This window comes from Poromitra crassiceps (assembly GCF_964638095.1).
Source record: "Poromitra crassiceps genome assembly, chromosome: 23".
Taxonomy (NCBI): Eukaryota; Metazoa; Chordata; class Actinopteri; order Beryciformes; family Melamphaidae; genus Poromitra; species Poromitra crassiceps.
Genome location: NC_139639.1, coordinates 5,125,269 through 5,138,156, shown reverse-complemented (window position 1 = coordinate 5,138,156; position 12,888 = coordinate 5,125,269). Strand labels below are relative to the sequence as shown.

Here is a 12,888-nt window from a genome sequence, read left to right as displayed (position 1 = left end):
TATCCCTTTAAGACCGCGAACCGCGTTAACGCGGTTCGCGGTCTTAAAGGGATACGCACACAAATGAGGGATATACACACAAATGCTGCATCAGGTATCAATGGGTTAATTGATAGCTCCCTAGGTGGGGGTCGTAGGAGGTGAGCCGTCATGTCAAAAGCAAGAACCTGTGATAGTTTCATATGAGTCAGGAGACATTTGATTTGCAATAACAGCATCGCCCGTACAAATCCAAATAGCTCGAGAGTTTGAATTTAATAAACTCTAAAGCTCATGATCAGCTCATAATGACTGTAAACTTAAGTTGACTACATCTCAGTTCAACATAGCCATTGTTGTTTTATGCATCGCAGCTATTATCGGTTAATGAATTTGCCTGTGACACACTGTAATCAGGCTGCTAGATTTCTGTTGATACAATAATACCAAATACACACGGGACCTATCAGTGCAGCTCCTTTGATTTGCAACAAAAAAAAAAGAGAGGAAAAAAAAATAGCAGTAACAATAATAATACAATTCCACAACAAGTGTCATAGCATTAAAGGCCATTAATTAGCATACTAGGCTAGCCACACACAAAAACAAATACAGTAAACTGTCATTATACTGTGATTGACAATCCCCAAAGGCAGGACATTTCCGTCTACGGGTGAATTAATTTTCTGCAGATAGTGGCGCAAAAACAAGGAGCTAAAACAAAAAGAAAAAGAAAACAAAAAGCAGATTGATCACCACATGCACGATCCATAACAACACAACATGCTCGTAAATCTAATGAATTCAACAGATCACGAAGAAGCAAAACGCTACAAACTCTCAGCAGCGTGTTCCAGTGCTAATCCATCAAATGAATTCCTGTTGCGTAAGAGATTTCCGAGTGAGGAGTGTGCGTGTGCGCGTGCATGTGTGTGTGTGTGTGTGTGTGTGTGTGTGTGTGTGTGTGTGTGTGTGTGCGTGTACGTAACATGCATGCTTGCATGTATGGGTATCTCTCTCACAACACGTTCCCAGACACCGAGGAAAAAGCCCTGAGTGTGTTCCTGGGTATGCGTGACTCATCTGCTTGCTTGGTTACAGCCAGCTTGGACGATACAGTGCCGAACACAATGGCTGTGTAATCCGCCCTGACTGACCGGGGAAGGAGACGCTCGCCACAGGGACTACAACTCAATTTAGCTCAGGTCACGAGGTCAACCCTCCTCAATTAGGGCTGGGGGGCGGGCGGGAGGGAGGGGAGGGGCGGGACACACACTGCACATGAATAACTTTCTTAATGAGCATTATTTGAACTGGTGATTAGTGTCATAAATAATTTGCAATGGAGGAGCATGTTAATCACCTCGCATAAAGATTTGTAATACCTCATATATCGTCGTGGCGTGTACCGTAAGCAAGTCGACGTAGGAAAGAAAAACGCACGCACTCCCTTAATAGTAATAACATAATGCTTCGAATCAATAATCCCGTCGCGCAATTAGATTGTATTGCAAATGTGGCTTCCTGAAAAAAATGGCATGTAATATTAATACGATTCCTACAGAGGATGACGCAAATAAAAAATCGAGTAACGTATCGTTTCATTTTGCAGCAGGCGGCGGGTGGAAATCAATCAGTGCCTGTGGATGAGAAGTTTGGTCCATGCGGCAGACAGCGTGACAACAGGAGAGACACATGCCACGGAGTAAAGTGGAGATATCGGCCAGCTCCCGCGACACCCGCTCCAACACGCTGAGCCGCATGTCAGCAGCACTGACAGCCCTGCTAATGGGATTCTTTTTCCTCGGCTCCATCATCATTTCCTTAATGATAATACTAACCATATTTTTGTGTCACATTAGAAAAGTGTTAATGGGTGTTATGCCACAGATCATTAATTGTGAACAGGCTCGATAGAAGACTGCAGCTTCCTAAAAACTCAGCAGCAGCAACACTGGGGGGCTGGTCAGAGAAATGATATAGGGAAGAAAATTGAGTGGGATACGCCTCCACACTTTTAATTGCTCAAATTCAGTGAATCAGGCCTTTAATTACATTTAAACTTATAGTATATGTGAATTCAAAATTTAGAGATGAATTACTTTAAGTACTTTTTTTAGAACAAACATGACTCAGATGTGCCCAAGTACCATGACTTATTTTCAGGAGCACATACAGTAATACCTACAGAAGGGGGAGTGGCTATACATCCCTAAGCACAACGGACATGGTCAGAATGATGTCAGTGAATGACAGATATAAATATAATCAGATCTACTGAACAAAAACAACAAAAGCTACAATTTCTGACAACAGTCAATTTTTAAGCAAATAATATTTGAGTTTTCCTTGATAATGTCAAATTCAGCTCCATACTTATTCACAAGGAAAGTATAAATCTGCACTGGCAAGTCCATCCTGTTTATATCTGAGCACAAGCAGAACCATTTAAACTGACGTCACACACACACCATCGTTATTCACTGTATTTTTTAACGGGCCTTTCGCACATTTCTTAAATCAACCTGTTTTTTTTTTTTTACAATCTATATTTAAAGAGTAACATAACCGTTCCTCTCATGTCACGCCAAGTCAAATTCCAGCGTTCCCTCATGTGGCGATAAAACTCGGCCCCCTGAAAAAAATATCAAATATTGAAGGTGCACATGACACAGCGCTGACTTCATGGCAAGCCGCTATACTTAAAGTAAACGGTGCAGAAAATATATTTATATATGCAGATGACGACGACGGTCCCGGAAACCTCCTCCTCAGCCAATAAACACATTAGCACAGACATGAGTGTGTCATTTGTGCTCAGATGAAAAATGTCAACCCAGTTTTCTTCTCAGACCACGTCAGGAGGAAGTGCGTGTACTGTAACTGTAACTGTCGGATATAGGCAACGTGGCAGCGCGTGGATCCACACACTGACTGAGACAATAATGTGCTGACCCACAGCTTCTGGCACATCAAAACAAAATGACAATGTGCCCACAGTTGAGAAATGTAGCTAGGCTCACGATTGGGTAAATGTCAGCGGCTGAGGGGTGAGGTGTTTGCATATAAGCCAATGATGTATGGTCTCGTCCTGTGCTGCCATTTATTCCCCCAAGCAATAACGCAGCCGGATCTGTCTCTCAGACTTAATTGAAACGGGACTTGTAACATTGGCCTTTTCCTCGATGGGACCAAAAACATAACCTCTGACTCCCGCAAGCAGCCAATACCGAGGAAGAGGAGCCGGGGAGGGGGGGGGGGGGGGGAGAACCGGGGGGGGGAGGGCTTGCTTCCATAAGGGAGGGGGGGGGGGTGGAGAGTGGCAACTGTCGGAGGTTTATTTTGTCATCTCCTCTACATGCTCGCTCCTCTCTGTCCATACAGTATGATCAGGCAGACATGATGTCCGCTCCACCTTCCCTCCACTCTCTCTCTGTCAGCACCCCTGTTTAAATTCTCCCTTCCCCGCAGAACAAACTGTTCTTTCTGCTCACACAAAAAGCAGCTCCGGCGGCGGCGTCCACACTGACCACTGCCTCCAGTCAGCAGAAGACAACGGATAAAAGTGAAATCTGAACTCTGCAACCACATTCTACTATGGGGAAACCAGAGATACACACACACACACACACACACACACACACATACACACACATATAAAAACACACTGACATGCACACGCGTACAAGGAGAGAGACATCAATTTAGCGTTGAAAATCTACTTGGAAAAAACTGGCTCTTAAAACATATATTTTCAAACGGTCTGGTCGCAAAACAATATTGAGGCGTACTTGTCTGCAGCAACTATTTTTAAAAAATGACAAGGAAAGTTATTGTGGACATCTGTATAAGTGTAGCCGTGTCCCCGAGGAAGGAGATAGACAAAGAACAATAAATAACATCTGCCTGGCCTTCCCTGGGTCTGATCCAAAACAGGGAAATATCATCTATGACGTATCTGCATTTCTGCTCCACTCCAGCAGCGAGTCGAGTCGCAGTGATGAAGACATAAAAAGTGAGGCCCAGATTTTTGTGCGCCACATTTTTCCAATTTGAATTTCAGCGACAATAACAAAACAAACAATGTCATCACTCTGACTTCATTTGCATACTGATTCTTTATCTCTCCCTCTCTCTCTCTCTCTCACACACACACACACACACACACACACACACACACACACATCTAAACAAATGTTCCTTTGAATGTTCACACAACCACACATGCACACACACACACGCACACGCACACACACACACACACACACACACTTGTAGCATGCTGGCAGGAGAAGATTATATATAAGTGGTGTGTCTTTTGAGAATAGCAAATGTCACACCGACTAACAGAAAACAGTCAATGCCAATCTGGTGTGAGAAAACAGGAGATCTATCTATAGAGCTGTTGACTGTGAATACAGCTGTTTACTGCGAACAGAGAGCTGTTTACTGTGAACAGAGAGCGGTGCAAGTCTAGAAAGAGAATGTTGACTCTGATTGTAAGATGTGCATGGACTCACATTTCCCCTCTCGCTCTCTCTCCTGGGTATTGATTTAAAATGGAGGCTGCGTGAATGTACCACCGCAGACCATGTAATCTTCCTTTCAGATGAAGACTTCCGAGAAGGAGAGGGGAGAGAGAGGGAGAGAAAAGAGGGTCCACAGACCACAAGCTGAGAATGTGAAATTGTGGACAATTATTTGCTGAGCAAAATACAATGCCTGCCAGATGAACTGGAGCTCAACCTCCAAAAACCCAGCTCCCCCAGCAAAATGCTATACAGAGAAAAGTAGTGTGAATGAATGTGTGTGTGTGTGTGTGTGTGTGTGTGTGTGTGTGTGTGTGTGTGTCTCTCTTTTCTCTGACTCTCTCAAACACAAACACCAATACATGATCAAATTACCACCATTCACTGTAAAAAGGCAGTGTGAAAAAAGACAGAACAGAAAACAATAAAACAAAACAGAAATCATACACATTTATCTGAAATCTATTCCCTGGCTGGCACACTGTGTGGTGATTCCACATTAAAATTAATAAAACATTGTGCTGTTTATTATAAATTATTTTCAATGCTTGTGTGAGCTGCCTGCCAGTCACATTGGCCTATCCAGATGTGTTGGTAGAACTTCTCAATGAACAGGTCAAATTAGAGTTGAGCTAATAGCTACATTCAACACTAACCCAATGTCTCTCTCCTCTCTCTCTCTCTCACACACACACACACACACACACACACACATTAAAGAGGACTTCAAACAGTGTGTGTGTGCACACACACATACACCCCCCCCCCCCCCAACATATAAAATGTTTCCTCCTTTAGTTTCTCAGACGTGGGGGTCACGTGACTCTGCACCCCATTCCATCAGACGGCTCAAGTTGCCTTCAGGAGCGTCTTTAACACATCCAGATGTTTCACAGCAGCAGCGTCGCACTAGACACTGTTGCTCTCTCTCTCTTTTCCCCCCACACACATGCCCTGCCCTGTGTGCCACTTTAATATCTCTCATCATCAACAACACTGTCTGTCTGTCTGCTGCCGACCATCATTCCCCCCCGATGCAAAGTACGTATGCAGCCCCGAGATCCCATGCGCAAAAAAAAAGATCCAGGAAGAAACAGTTGAAATGCGAAAAGGTGGTCTTAGTAGAGAGAGACAGTGACATCTCAATAAAGCGTTAAGTTCAGTTGCATGCTGGGCTAGAATTGTCATCACCTTTAAAAAAAATCAGATGTTTTCAGAGGCATCCAACAACATAGGCTGTGCACTTACCTTTGAGTGATCTTGGTTTAGCTTGCTTGCGCCGCGACATCCTATAGAAAAACGCTGAAGTTGCTCAGTTCTCTGACTGATAATTCGTGCACGGTCGGTGGAGGAACACACACGGCTATTCTCTTTAAATTGCACTCACCAACAAAACCGCGAGTGCCTTTTGACCATCACCACCGGGGAGAGGATGTGTAGCAGCACCAGCCCCCCCTTAGCCGTGCGGTTCTTATTAACACAACACGAGTTTTTGTGCTGTTATTTTTGTGATGAGTAGGTAGGATGTTGTGATAAAATCCAATTAGCACCAATCGCTAGTAGGCGACTCTATTTAGTTGGAGCTGGGGATCGGGGGAAAAAGTGCGAGAATAGTAGTGTAAATCCGTCATGCGCTTCTTCCATTCTCCGGTGAGGCGGCACACGCGTGTGCAGGCATGATGCTCGTTTTAGAAATAAAAGCGGAATATTTCGCTTCTTTGGAATCGCCTCTGATCTCAAATGCATTCAGCGTGTGGTGAGCAAGACATCAGCAAAACGCCTCCTGTGAGAGTGCAAAAAAAAGGCAACAAAAACCCCCCAAAAAGGAAAAAAAAATATATAAATACACTTTTCACTGCATATCCACCAAAACAGCGTCAAAACTATCATAGACTCTCGCCTTATTTGCTCACTCCCAGTTAGCTAATCATGGGATTAGGTTTCGGAATCTGATCTAAAAGTCTACGTCTAAATTGCTCCTATAAAGAGGGATGAAGAAGCAGAGAGAAGATGGAAGCTCCCTCCTCATCACAAACCTGCAAGGTCTTGGACTGCGCTGTCGCTCCGGTAGTCCACATAATAATGGAAAATGGAAGCAAGGCCCCCAAAGCCATCAGGATGGCTCCAGAGGGGGCCCCTACCCCGCAGGGACTCGCTCTGTACGTAATCACTGAGGAAATCATTGTCAGCCTGCCTGCACTCACACACAGACAGAGCGGCATGATTAAAATCCGAGGGATCACGGCAAGATGCGGATTGCTGGATTCTGCTGGTTCCCCGGATCCGGAGTCGAACTCCTAAAGCCAGAAGAGTCGGGCGAGGGAGAGAGAGGACCCTGGCTGCCTGGCTGGCTGGCGTCGGTCTCCTCTTGCCTCGGCGCGGCTCGCCGTCGGTCGGCCACTCTCCGGCTGCTGTAAAAGGCAGACGGACTGGTCCCCCTTCTGGTAGAAATGGTTAAGCAAGAAAGACATGTTATTGTGTCTGGCTGTTGAGTTGACATATATCTGTCATGTAGGCTAACCGCACGCATACGATTTTGGGAAGATTTGATTTACCTGATTTTTTTTTTAATTCGTCATTAATTGGACTGGATGACTGCATCCAAGTAATTACTTGATTAATAACTTTTTTCCTGATTTAATTGCGCTGATATAATTAAAATACAATGTTTTTTCTCTTTCTTTTTTCCTCAGCCAATGAATATCCCTTAACCCATTAAAGGCTTGTCTCCTTAAAGTTGAGGTTATTCTATGGGAATAGTTTTCTTTTCTTTTTCTCATTGAATGTAGTTTCAGTTTCAAAACAATTATTTTCAGTTGCAAATTTGTCAAGTTATTTAGGCTAATTGGTAGGGATGGGTTATTGAATAAGCTTTAATAAGCCTTTTCTTTCTTTCTTTCTTTCTTTCTTTCTTTCTTTCTTTCTTTCTTTCTTTCTGTTGTTTCTCCTTACCCAAACATCCACAATGGTGCATTATAATACCCCCGGCCTCACCTGCATGTGAAAGTCCAGGCCATACCCCCGCTATGTGAAAATGAGACCCAGAGAGGAGTCCTGCATGTGGGCTTCTGACTCTGCACTCTTCCCTCCTCAGCCTGGAGGTTGCCTCTGCCAGGGGCCTCATCTAAAAATCACAGCCACCCAAACTGCTTTTCCCCACTTTGAATGCATTCCTATTCTGATTGATTCACAGATTCAACGCAAGGGGGAAAAAGCAGGGTTTTTGCTATAGACACCTGCAGAAAGAGAGTAACAGATAGGCCAACTCTCAAAGATGCACTGGTGTAGAATGGAGAAACCTTAAGTCAAACTTAAAATATTCAAGAATTAACCAGATGAATCATTAACCCATATTTAAGTATGGATTATATATAATGCTGCTCGTATAGGCTATATACTCCCAACTTTTACCTTGAAGTTCATACTGAGTTCATACACTGATAAGGACATCTGGGATAAACAATGCAATATGTACTGTAATCAAATATTCTCTACAAACAAAAACAGATAGCTGATGGCTGACACTCATGATCAGCCCCTTATTTAGATTTTTTCCTCCAAAATCTCTGTCAATTGTAGGCTAATTATGTGAGACTTTAACATCACAAGTGGAGCCTTATATGACCTATATTATGTTGTTGAGACTTTCATGTCTTAGCCCATTTTGTATATTGTCATCTTAACCCTACCTCTTGCTTTTCACATCATTTCCCCCAACCACCCACCCACCCACCCACCCACACGCTGCCATAATACGTCTGCCAAAGATCAATAAAACAAAAAGATTGACACCGATTGAGATGATGTGCTTTGGTGAATTCTCTGGGAGAAGCGAGTACAGTAAAGTTGGTAAACACACACACATATGAAAGATCTATTTGTAGGCTTGGAATCTGCCAGGAGGTCTCAGTTGCATTAAACTTCAATCTTAACAATGCTCCTCTAAAGTTCCCCCCCTCTCTGTCTCTCCAGCTCAGCACCCCCCCCCCCCCCCCCTCTCCTGTCTCGATGCTCTGTCAGGCAGCTCTCCCAAAGTTGTACCACCTTGCCTCCCCTCTCGTACCAAACACAAACAAACCGTGCTCCTCCTGGTCCTCCAGGGCTCGTCGCTACTTTCATTAGTGACAAAGTAACAAGTTACAGTATCGCTCACAAGTTGCTGTTTCCTCTCTCTCTCTCTCTCTCTCTCTCTCTCTTTCTCTCTCTCTCTCTCTATCTCTCTTTCCCTCTCTCTCTCTCTCTCTCTCCAAGAGGATGAAACCTCATGTGATGAATGTTGCTCATGATGCTTGACATGGCTCCTCCCTCAGGGATATAGACTTATAAATATGGAATAGGAAAATCAAACATCCAAATTTCTGGAACAAATAGGCACAATGCAGATCAACAAAAGTGCTTGTATGTTGTTTTAAGTGTGTGTGTGTGTGTGTGTGTGTGTGTGTGTGTGTGTGTGTGTGTGTGTGTGTGTGTGTGTGTGTGTGTGTGTGTGTGTGTGTGTGTGTGGGGGGGGGGGGGGGTCGAAAATGTCTCAAATGTAAATAAAAACATGTGTGTTCATGTAAAAAAATGGATAGATGATTCTCGGTTGGACATTACCATTGTGTGTGTGTGTGTATTGTGTAATATATGTGTGTGTATGTACATAATATGTGTGGCAAAATTAGGCCCTTAATTCATTTGATAGGCCTAAATGTATGGTAGGGGAGAGCAGGGATGGTTGTAGCATTGGGTTAGTTGTAACAGCATCATTCCCACTAATCAGGGATAAACTATAGACTAGAGTCATATGATCACTAGAGTACACGCCCACTCCCCTCCTCTTACATGGCTTTGGAGAGGGGGGGGGGGGGGATTTTTGTGGTATAAGAAAGTAATTTTTTGAAGCAAGTTCATATTTTGATTAATATTGATATCGTTGAAGTTAAAATGACAGAGCACGTTAATAGATTGAAGAGTCGTCTTTCAAGTAAAATGTAACGCATTCCATCCTTGGTCATCTCAAAGCACCACTCTACAACAGCTATAATACATTATAATGGGGTGGGGATAGTTGTAACACTGTTGGAAAAAAAGTGTTGCTGTGACTCATTAAACAGTCATGTGATGGAACACCACACTTCAAGTCAATTAAGTTTTAATTGACTTATATTTAAGCTTAATTAACGGAGATGTCAGTTATTTCTTGTTAAAAAGACAACTCATACGTGCATGTGCAATTAAGAGTTATTAAAATGGTTCACTTCAAAAGGATCTCTGTAGCCAAAGACACACAAACACACACACACACTCACAGTGACTGACAGCCATGTTGTTATTTAAATTCACACATACTATACTGTAGCTGTTCTAATGCAAATTGCCTGATGTGGGCTTAATCTGTCTTTCTTTACTGTTGTTGTTGGTACAACTTACCCCGTGCTACAACTCACCCATAGTGGGGCAGGTTGTAACAATGGCACTTCTATTTGACATCAATTCATGAATTCTGTGTGATTTTATACTCGAGCAGGGATACTCAACTTGCTGTGGCCGGGGGGCACTTTTGTCAAATGACCGGAGGCCAGGGGCCAGCTAATAAACAAACAATAACAATATAAATGTTTCTGTGTCACATTGTAGGTTTTTGGGGTGCCAGCTGGAGTTTAGTCTGACACAATTTTTACGTTTAAGATTTTAGCATATAGTTAGTTAGATAGGTTAAGTTAGTACAAGTGCCTGGTGGTGATATTTGACAATTCAGCAGCTCAGTCAAACTTTATTTAATGTTAGTTTTCATTGTGAATTAGAAAATGGCCAACACCAGGGGGCCACTCGCCACCAGGAGGCCACTCGCCACCAGGGGGCCACTCGCCACCAGGGGGGCCACTCGCCACCAGGGGGCCACTCGCCACCAGGGGGCCACTCGCCACCAGGGGGGCTCTCGGCACCAGGGGGCCACTCGCCACCAGGGGGCCACTCGCCACCAGGGGGGCTCTCAGCACTACGGGGCCACTCGGCACTTTGTGTCAAAATTTGCAGCCTGGTTGCCAGAATAAAATGTCGTCATTGCATGTTTCTGCAATCCACAGATATGAAGAATATGAATATTTCTCAACCTAATTTTTTTTGCATATCATGTTTGTAGATAGGTGAATATTAGCGTTATGTCACAGAGTCTGCTATTCAAAGAGTGGGTGGTGAGTCAGGGCGTTGTGGGGTGGTTGGAGGGCGCGAACACGTTGCCGTTGCAACAGGGAGAGCCGTGTTCCATTCCCAGTCAGTCGACATTTAAACCGTGAGTGAGTCACATTTTACATTTTCGTTATTCAAGCCTAACCCAAACCATTACCCTATAACCTTAACCACGTTGTACTTGCCTAAACCAAGCTGTTTTACTTCCCAAAACATAACCAAGTTGTTTTACATTACTTCCCTAAACATAACCAACGTTGTTTTTATTTGCATTTATACCATGGTCTGGGTGAATACTCGTTTCTGATTGGCCGGCAGGTGTGCATTAAAACCGCTTAGAACACGGCTCTCTCGAATACTCGATTCTGATTGGTCAATCAACAATATTCACCGGTCATTATTTCTCGACAACCGACCGCTGCTCTGCCACACCTGGATTAATCAGTTGGTAAGAGCATTTTGTCCGCAGACGCTACTAATTAGGCCAACCAGTTGCAGCTGTGGTGTCTTGTGTGCCAATTACGAATGAAACCGCTTTGTGTTGAAAACGCTATTAAAAAATCTATTTGAATAATTATTTTTGTCAGATTATTGAATGATTTAGTTGTAGGCCGTGTTCTAAGCGGGATAATGTATACTGAGCCGGTGATTACTGGAAATAATGACCTTCAGGTGAATATTAAGCCCTCCGCTGCGCGTCGGGCTAAATCATTCACCTGTCGGTCATTATTTCCACAGTAATCACCGGCTCAGTATACATTATCCCTAGAACACGGCTCTCTTGAATACTCGATTCTGATTGGTCAATCAACAAGATTCACCGGTCATTATTTCTCGACAACCGACCGCTGCTCTGCCACACCTGGATTAATCAGTTGATAAGAGCCTTTTGTCAGCAAGACACTACTAATTAGGCCAACCAGTTGCAGCTGTGGTGTCTTGTGTGCCAATTATGAATGAAACCACTTTGTCGCTGAAAACGCTATTAAAAAATCTATTTGAATAATTATTTTTGTCAGATTATTGAATGATTTAGTTGTAGGCCGTGTTCTAAGCGGGATAATGGATAGTGAGCCGGTGATTACTGGAAATAATGACCTTCAGGTGAATGATTAAGCCCTCCGCTGCGCGTCGGGCTCAATATCACCTGTCGGTCATTATTTCGCCAGTAATCACCGGCTCACTATCCATTATCCCTTACTTAAAGCACACGCAGTCCGGCTCAAGTCTAATCACATGTTGTAAATTCATCCGCTACCCAACCTGCACAGCTGTTTAATCAAGCAGCACAGTCACGTTATTCAACTGGCTATCTCAGCTTCTAGGAGCTGAGTGGACTAGCTTCCCTACATGCACCATACCAGCTCATATCCAAGGTTCATCCTATTTACTGGAACAGCAAACCATGTTTCCATTGCATGAGAAGCTGACAAGATGCTAACGCTTGTTCCAGGTATTAGTCAGTTTCCCAAGTGTTCGTAGCTAAACAGAGTTATGGCTTGTGAAAAACGTTTGATTGCTAAATTTGCTAAAAATTTGCGAAAGCTTTTTATTTTATATTGTTGTCAAATGACCATGGTAGAAGCAGGAATGCACTTCGCCGAGGCAACCACCTGCGGCGTCGGGTGGTTCTTCGCCTCCACGTTGTGCATTAAAATCGTATAATGCACACCTAGTCGTTGATTATCCCTTACTTAATGTTGGAAAGGCAGCAAGGTTTTGAAATTAACTGCCATTTTGTTTCAAATGTACGTTGATATTCTAAAATGTAAAACTTAAAATGACAACATTTGATTCTGGCGACTGGTTTTGAAATGTGACAGATCTCTCCGGTCTTCCCTACATCTTCATATTCATTTAAAGAAACGAAACAATCTTCCATACGATTGCGTCGTCCTTGAAAGATGCTGCCTGCATGCAGACTATCAGACTCTGAGACGCTGGTCTTGATCACAGAAAGACACAGCCTTTTTTCACATCACCTATAAGCTTCTTATCGCAGACAGTGTGTATTTGTAGCTAAAAACTGAGCAGTTCTGTGCTGGTTTTCCCACCACCCATCGCTCGGAGTCAGACACAGAGACGCCACGGCGAGCGTGCGTGCCAGACCATCTGAGATTTCACTCTGTCTCTCAGCGGGGCGAGATGTTCCCCAGGGCAGGCTGCGGCCCTCGGGGGTGGAATCCTGCCGCCTTTCTCCCTGACCTGC

At 43.8% G+C, this 12,888-nt stretch overlaps 1 protein-coding gene across 1 annotated transcript in view; it reads right to left on the bottom strand.

Moving 5' to 3' along the window:
• The window catches only part of znf521 (zinc finger protein 521), a gene marked incomplete at both ends in the record, with an annotated part of 81,098 nt that extends 71,157 nt beyond the window's left edge, over positions 1-9,941 (bottom strand). The window contains 2 exons of the mRNA XM_083659756.1: positions 6,545-6,949; positions 9,938-9,941. Coding sequence (XP_083515882.1) covers positions 6,545-6,949; positions 9,938-9,941 — 409 coding nt within the window. The remainder of the gene's footprint in view (positions 1-6,544; positions 6,950-9,937) is intronic.
• Positions 9,942-12,888: the final 2,947 nt, after the last annotated feature.